The 9210-nt window shown below is 36.5% G+C and overlaps 1 protein-coding gene across 1 annotated transcript; it reads left to right on the top strand.

Annotated features, from left to right (window-relative positions):
* The first annotated feature begins 1212 nt into the window (after nt 1–1212).
* On the top strand, nt 1213–4146 carry LOC132605053 (probable beta-1,3-galactosyltransferase 8). Its single transcript, XM_060318357.1, has 8 exons — nt 1213–1303; nt 1915–2239; nt 2330–2394; nt 2573–2772; nt 2865–3122; nt 3204–3291; nt 3378–3503; nt 3588–4146. Exons 2-8 carry the CDS (start codon nt 1922–1924, stop codon nt 3850–3852), a joined length of 1320 nt encoding a protein of 439 aa, XP_060174340.1. The 5' UTR covers nt 1213–1303; nt 1915–1921; the 3' UTR covers nt 3853–4146.
* The last annotated feature ends 5064 nt before the right edge of the window (nt 4147–9210 follow it).

Genomic DNA, 9210 nt, shown 5'->3' with positions numbered 1-9210 from the left:
TCAATCCCTACGTGGTAAGGGTCATTATAAGAGTTAGGGTTTGACTTAACTTGGGATTCTTGCATTCACGCTGCTTCAGTGTCCTTGTAGGAGTCTAAATTATCTTGATAATTATGGCAAGAAATCCTGCAACTTGTCCGCCAAGTATTTACCACAAATCACAAATCCTACTCGCAGCAGGACTCTGAGCTAGAACATCTTCTTGGACCTGGTTTAAGCACCTGGAATTCAACTCTGATTTGTCTCAGTGTCTGAGATGGAACATGTCTACAAACCTATGTCATTCACCCTTGTGTTGCATCTGTCTCTGATCTATTCACTCCTGGTTCATTCATTGCACCTGTCTATGAGATAAAGCGTGTCTACAAACTTGGTTCATTCACCTTGCTGATTCACTTTTGTCAATCATCTTTCTGTGTTTAGTTCATTCGCTTCATCTCAAGTATCTGTTTCTAAATCTGGTTTACTCACCTTATTAATTTACTTTGTCAATCATCAGAACTCACACGTGCTTATGCCAAAATATTTTTCCAACAATAAATTGTTCTAAGTCCACGTTTTTTTCGACATTATGAGCAAAAATGGAACTTCTGTCGTTCTTTATGCTTTTATTCTTCAATTCAATTTTAAGTAAGTAGACGTTTTAACAGATAGAAAATCTTTTTCATATTCAAAAACAATAAAGGGCAAATGTTGCCCATGAACTATTTGAAATTGCTCGGTGTTAACCTTTATTGCACATTTGGTTCATACATATATCATTATCATTAGTAAATCACCTCGTATTAATTTTTGAATAAGATTTTAAAAAATCGAAGAATCTTTATTATAGGATCAAGGACAAAAACGGGACTTTCTTCTGAGGATATTAGATCAAAAGTCTAACTGAGGCAATTTGTCCTCTTAATTTCAAATCGTACATAGGTAAATTTTACGATTTCTTTACAATAAATTCTCCTAAATCCAACATTATAGGCAAACAATGGCTTGAAAAGAGCTGAAATTTAGGCCAATGTTTCTCAATTTAATTGCATCGATCAGTAGGATGTTCATATACAAGTGTAAATCATATAATAAGAGAAACGTGCCTATTCGTAGCTTCAATACAACAAGAAGGACAGAGGAATTTCTTTTCTGCTTAAATTAGGCTGACAGTTTGTTGCAACATGAAAGTCACATGATTAAACTGCCTGGCTTGCAACTGGACTCTTTCATGTAATAGGAAGGGAAGCTTTAAAGCTTCTTTAAAATGACCGAGATATTTTCATATCTCAATGCCACTCCAATTATCATGTCCTAGCAGGTACAGCCCCTCTGTTCTTTTACTGTAAACTTAGTGCACATTTGTCAAACGATAGTAAACATAACTCGAAAGATGTCTTTTAGCTGAAAATGAATATCATTATATCTGGTTCATGCCTTCACTTCCGTTCTTCATTTACTAATATCCATTTCATTCCACTTATTTTGTATTCCTAGTGAGGTACTCTTGTTTATGCCTAACATCATGACATTGCACATGAGAAATGAATCTTCAATTCATTAATGCGTTTCAGGAAGTAAGGTTATTATCTTCTGATTTATAAAGAAAAAATTGACCAAGCTGTTCTAGTTTTTCAGTTCACTGAATATTTTCCATGTCTGCCTAACATGATTGATTTTTTCTTGATACAAAGTTTGTGACCAATTTTTCCGTCTTTGTTCTTCACTGTGTTAAAGGAAAAAAAAAATTGTTGTTTCATCCGGTCCAGGCCAAACATCCTTCTCAAGAGTGCTTGTTATTATTAGTCCTTGACATTCCCTGCAATTTAACCTGCCATGTTTCACTTACCTTATTTTCCTCAAGAATATGATTCCATTTATAATTAATTATTAAGCCAAAGTTTGAAGTCATTACCATCTTATATATAACAGATATTGAATGTTGTTCTTCATGAAGAATATTGCAAAAGCAGCAAACAGTAGGGTGCTGCTGGCCGAGGAAAAGAAGGTAAACAGCGGCGGCCGAGTTTGGGTCCCGGTGTGGCTGCCAAATTCAAAAATGAGATCAGGAAAGCTGCCGGTCTCTGGGAAAACCATAATGCTATTATGCATCGCAAGCTTTCTGGCAGGATCGCTTTTTAGTAGCCGGATATGGACTCAACCTAATTCTGAAATGAATACCGACCTCGTGATCCCCACAATCTCCAATCATGAGAAGCTTAGAACCATTTCACGTACTGAATGTGATCACAAGCGTGTAAGCTTAATTTGAAACAACTGCTTATTGTTGTTAGAAAATTTGACTTGATGTGTTGTTATGGATGATTTTCTTTTTTTCTTTTGGCAGAAATTAGTTGAAAGCAATGACGGAGACATCATGGGGGAAGTCATGAAGACTAATCAAGCTATTCAGTAAGCGTCGTTGGGACATGACAAATAAAATAATTAAAGTGTGCTATCTCTAGTAGCTTAAACTTTAATATGAGATGATCACACATTTTAACAAACACATGACTCAAATACCATTTAAATTGCGCCTGCAGCTAGACTACCTTTCTTTCTCATAAGTATTTTTTTTTTTTAATAACAGATCACTTGATAAAAGTATATCAACATTTGAGATGGAACTAGCAATAGCTCGGACAAAGCAAACAATCAGCCAAAATGCAAAGGAAAACAGAGGTTCAAATCACAGCATTCCGAATAAAGCATTTATGGTGATTGGAATCAATACCGCATTCAGCAGCAGGAAAAGACGTGATTCTCTTAGAGAAACATGGATGCCTAAAGGTCTTTAATTGGCTTGTTTCTCTTCCTATTAGTTTGAATTGGATAGATGATTCTGATTAATGTATTGATCGATCCGTATATTTGGGATGCAGGAGATAAGCTAAGGAAGCTAGAGAAAGAGAAGGGCATAGTGATACGTTTTGTGATGGGACACAGTGCTACACCAGGAGGAGTTTTGGATCGTGCCATTGATAGTGAGGATGCTCAGTACAAAGATTTCCTTCGACTTGACCACGTTGAGGGTTATAATGAGCTCTCCACCAAGACCAGATTGTATTTCTCTAAAGTAGTTTCCATTTGGGACGCTCACTTCTACGTTAAAGTGGATGATGATGTCCATCTCAACTTGGGTACCTAACTGCTTTATTTAATTTCCACAAATGCATGCATATAACTATATATGCTTATGTAATTATCTCAAACTTTTGCAGGTATGCTTGCTGGCACATTAGCAAAATACAAATCCAAACCAAGAGTCTATATTGGGTGCATGAAGTCAGGGCCAGTTCTTTCCCAAAAGTGAGTGGTCTTCCATTTGTTCCATAAAACATAAACGAGATTTCCCTCCAGATTTAAACTTTAATTGGTTATAATTGATTTTGCAGAGGATTGAAGTATCATGAGCCTGAGTATTGGAAATTTGGAGAAGAAGGGAACAAGTATTTCAGGCATGCCACGGGTCAAATATATGCCATCTCCAGGGACCTTGCTGCTTACATCTCCATCAACTCGTAAGTTCTTTAATTTACATGCATATTACATAGATATGGCATAATTAATTAACATGATTGTCCATGTATGATGTAAAAAATTAGGGGCATATTACATAGATATGCAAATGAAGACGTTTCATTGGGATCATGGTTAATTGGGCTGGAAGTGGAACATGTGGATGAACGTTCACTGTGCTGTGGGACACCTCCAGATTGTGAATGGAAGGCAAAAGGAGGGAATATGTGTGTGGCATCGTTTGATTGGTCATGCAGTGGTGTATGCAAGTCGGTAGAGAGGATGAAAGATGTGCATCACTCATGCGGCGAAGGTGATACAGCTGTTTGGACTCTTGCTAATGCTCTCTAGACTACGGCCTTCTTTATTTATATGAGATACTCTTAGGATTCAAATCCAGAAGAGATTTACTCTTCAACTGGGAGGGAACTCAAATTATCCACATAGCCATTAGTATTTACTTTCAATTAATAAACTATGCAATGCAATTCTTGTTTTGCTTATTTTTGTCACCGGGGTTTGTATTTCACTCTTTCTGCCGTTGTTTCTAGAGTGAGTACTTCTTACTTCTATCACGACTTAAGCACATTTTTCAATGAAAGAGTACTTTATCTCTATATCTCTAATCATAAGTGGATTCAAAATTTGAAGATTGTCGGTGCCATAACTTTATCTATATATTGTACCTACTACTAGCAACAAAAACCAAATAAGAAGGACGGGTTGGGTCGGTCGATTTTCGCACATAGAAAAAATAATTCACTATTTTTTCTTATGTATGCTCGATATATATATATTAGTGGAATGTAGAAGGTACCTTATACAATTATTCAAGGTGCGCCCAAGCTGATCCATACACCCCAACTTTAAAGAGAAAAATTCATAAAAGCGTCTCTTACAAAAGATTTGCTTTAAAAGTATAGCTTATAATACATATCCTTTGTCTGACTAAGATTAATTTACTTCCAATGTTTTTGAGTTAATGATTCCATCTTTATTTTCAAGTTTACGACAATTATTTTCAAAGCAATCCAATATATGAGAATTAACTCAAGACGACTATTATTTAAGCCATTTGACCTTTCTAAAGACAGTAGAAGTTAGTGTCCAAATTATGCTTCAATATATAGATTAATGAAGCATCATAAAGCAGAGAGAAACTATATATTAAATAAAATCAATTGAAATTACTTATCTAAAGAAGTTGCTCATAAAATAAGGTATTATGAGAGACACTAACTGAAATTGATTAAAGTTTTTTTTTTTTTTTTTTAAAGAAGAATAAGAATAAGGAGAAGTAAGAGATAAAATTTAGCAAATAAACGAAAGGAAAAAGGAGGATAAGAAAGAGAGATGAGAGGGAGGACTTAAAATATATATATATATATATATATATATATATATATATATATATATATTGTGCTCTAACAGGTCAAGCCTGTTGGAACTTTTTATTAATAAATGCAGAATTTAAAGAAACAGTGTCACGACCCAACCTGAGGGCCGCGACGGGCAGGTGCTAGCCCACCCGGGCACCCCGTAACATACCTTTACATTTACATCTAGGTGAGCCACATATTAAATCATACTTTCTATTCATCAATCATACTATTTCCATTGGACAATCAATACATTTATATCATCATTAGCAACTATGCCCCTATCAATGTACATAAGCCGACGAGCTTAAGAAAATGTTATCCAAAATATAGGCCGACAAGGCCAAACACATCTAACCATATACACATGTCTACGAGCCTCTAAGGAGAGTATGTCATATCATATAGGCGGGACAGGACCCCGCTATGCCCATAAATATGTACACAAAAGAATCAATACTAAAAGCTATAGCTCCGGAAGAGATGGAGCTCCGCTATGTAGTCCCTGAGAAATATAGCTATAGATCAAGCCTATCTCCCTGGCCACCTGCAGGCATGACGCAACGTCCACAAACAAAAGGACGTCAGTACGAATAATGTACTGAGTATGTAAAGCATGATCAATATCAATATAGAAGCATAATAAGCAACATAAGAAATAGCATAAGATGGGAGATAGTAGTATCGTCGTCATAAGCACTTACTTGCCTTTCATAGGGACTTTCCATTTCTAATGCATGACTGTGTACATACATCCATATCCGTATCCGTTTTCATATCTGTACTCATTTACATAAAGTATCCATAATCGTATTCATATACATATTCTTATTCGTATTCGTATCATATTCGTATTCATACTCGTATCTTATATCATATACATTTCATTTACATAGCATACCCGACCACGAAGGTTCGGTGTTTCACATACCCGACCATGGCTAGGCTCGGTTATCATATATACCTGGCCAACCAAGGCTCAGTGTTACACATACCTGGCCCTACCAAGGCTCAGTGTTATCCGTACCCAACTGCAATGGTGCGTGCGCATGGTCATACATATATATATATATATATATATATATCTATATATTCTACCCAGCCATATAAGCTCGGGGTTTCATAATAGCCATACATAGGCACACATACATATAAGCTCATAGGCATCTTTAGCATTATCACTACTATCATCGTCATCATTATCGTTATCGCTATTATTGTCATCATCATTATCATCATTACCATTATCGTCGTCAATACATCTATCCTTATAGGATTAATCGTCATTTGAGGAATTTGGTACAATCGTAATACATATCAAGAATTATAAGCTTTGTAGCTTTTTGAAGATAGAATCATTTGGAGAGCATTATAGGCTCATGGAGGAATATATATTTGGCCAAAGGACCATGCCTTATGAAAGAAGGGTTATCCTTACATACCTTTCCGTTCAACTATCCTATCACTTGCACGTTCTCCTCTAATGCTCAAGTTTCTACCTTCATTAGAGTTATACTATCATTAGAAAATCGATAGCTAGCATACACGACTAACACTAGAGAAAATTGGACAGCATCTCCTTTATTTATACGAATTCCTCCATATTATATATCAACTCCCAAACGTCAATAATACATTCACAGTATCATAACAATAGTCTTTATTCATCCACATTATCCATATCTCTCAATTCACTTCCAGTTATCCATATCCACGGTCATTACGCACAATTACATTCATTCATATACAATGTCTATCCTATGTTCTTACCATCATTTACAACATAACCATATCACAACACATCAAGAATCATGACTCAATTCAAGCTATTACTCACAATGATACTATTCCCACATTTATGACCCATTTTCTATATCCTTCTACAACCCAAGTGTTTCAACTTTCAAACACCTTAAATAACATGTAAATACCATAAATCTTACCTTAGATGGGGTAGGGATGAACCTTGGGTGAAAACACCTCACTTGAGCAAAACCCTAGTTTCACCTTCACTTGGATTCCTTGCCTTGGATGAAATTTAATGGGTTTCTTACACATAAACACTTGATTCTAGTCTTTGATCTTTGTGTTCTCTTGGACTTGAGTGGAATATGCTTAGAGAAGGGTTTTTGAGCTCTCAACACTTGTAGAATACGAAAAATGAAGTAAAAGAACCCAAGGCATCTATTTATACAAACATTGAAAATCAGCCTGTCGGGACTTCCACGGACACTTATACGGTCCGTATAGTATTGTACGGTCCGTATAAGTGGTCGTGGTTCACCGACCAGAAGATCATCTCCCTGCTGGGAGTTATACGGACCATTTATATGGACCGTATAAAGTTATATGGACCGTATAAGTGGTCGTATAACTCCATTTCCCTGAAATGGTTTCCGTCGTTTCATTCGATCTCCAATCCTTATGGAACCTTCTTGACACTTGTTTAGCACTTAATTAACAACCTAAGGGACGTTATAACTCTTCTCCAAAACATCATTAAGTCGTCATTAACTTGGTACTCGTAAATCCTTTCCGATGAATATCATATGCCTTGCCTTCTCTTGGCAAACTTTCTTCCCTCATCTCGATGTCTTTGAAATCTTAATTAGGGTTGTCAAACGTCATTCCTTACTTATTGAAATACCGTATGCTTTGTGCCCTTCGTTAGTCTATTCTCTATGCATCAACGGGAAATTTTTTGAGGTTTGACATTCTCCCCCCCTTAAGAACATTCGTCCTCGAATGTTAAGTCTTCGGGGATTTTATAAAAACTTCGCCAGAGTTTCCCCTATAATATGGCACTACCATCCTGTCACAACAACCCATAATAATAATGCCTCACAGGGCCACAACATAATAGAAATAGAATTTGGCCACACACGACCCAAAAGCATAAAAGAAAGCGTACATACATTATGATCTTGATGCCTCATCTTGGATTTCTTCTAGGGGCTGAAATAAATGCGGGTACTTAGATCTCATAATTTCTTCCGCTTCCCATGTCATTTCCTCTCGTTTATTGTTTCTCCATAAAACCTTAATTGAGGCCACTTCTTTGTTTCTAAGCCTTCGTACTTGCCTATCTAATATGGCAATGGGTACCTCTTCATAAGTCAACTTTTCTGTCACTTGAACATCACTCACTGGGACGATACTAATAGGATCTCCAACACATTTACGAAGCATCGAGACGTGGAAAACTGGGTGAACTCACTCCAAATCAGGAGGTAGATCTAACTCATAGGCCACTTTGCCTACTTTGCGCATAATCTCATAAGGCCCAATATATCGGGGACTAAGTTTCCCCTTCTTGCAAAATCTCATTACACCCTTCATTGGCGACACTTTTAAGAATACCCAATCTTTCACTTGGAACTCTAAGTGTTATATCCTGCATTTTCGAACGTCGAATTATTTGTAAGCTGAGGTGGGGCCCACACATCAATATTTTTTTTGGGACATGTGAAAAGTTATATGAATCGTATATGTAAAGTTAAACACAACCCGTGAAGGGCCCTGGGGCCAAATCAAAGTGGAAGCCCTCCAAACGAATATTTTTAAGAAAACGTTTTCGGATGACCTGACTTGGAGGGGCAAAAACGGCATTATTTTAGAATTTGGGAAAATTCCTAGAGATAAAAGTTGTAGATAATTGAAATAGCTTTCCAACGGTAGGTCGTGGGCTCCCGGGCGACGTCGGTACAAGGAGATATGGACATTTTAAGGCGGAAAGGTCAAGCTGGGCAGTGAAATGGGCCCAACCCGATTCCAATCCGGGTCAGGCCCATTTCCTTATTATTTAAGGGAGTTTTCAGCCTCCTCCTCCACATTTCAAATCAGAAAAGATCCAGAAAATTCCATTAGAGAGAGAGAGAGAGAAAACTTCAAGGCTAAGAAGGTCATTTTGATCAAAATCCGAGCTCCGAATCCCGAAGCTCATGAAGAGAAAAACGTTGTACGTTGCGTTGCCTTCAATTTGAGATAAATATTGGTCTTGGGGGATGAAATTTTCGTGGTGGATCTTCTGATAAGGTATTTATAAAATTCCTTTTATGTTATTAAAGTGTTTATTTAGAGTTTTAACGAATTAGAACGGAGAAAACAACATTATAAACTCGTTTGTTGTTTTGTTGAAATTTATGGGTGAGGGGCTGTTTTAATTGAAATTGATGGACTGATTTGAATTAATATTTTGGTTGTTTTAATCATGGATTATGTGAGGAGAGTGAAGGAACTTAATGGTTATTAAGTTGTTGTAGGAAAACATACAACTTTGTTATGGTTTATGTAAAAATGGAAATGAAAGTATCAAGAGGAAAATTATGAT

This window comes from Lycium barbarum, chromosome 8 (genome assembly GCF_019175385.1).
Source record: "Lycium barbarum isolate Lr01 chromosome 8, ASM1917538v2, whole genome shotgun sequence".
Classification (NCBI taxonomy): Eukaryota; Viridiplantae; Streptophyta; class Magnoliopsida; order Solanales; family Solanaceae; genus Lycium; species Lycium barbarum.
Note: the sequence above shows the minus strand (reverse complement) of the source record. Positions and strands in the feature narration are given on the sequence as shown.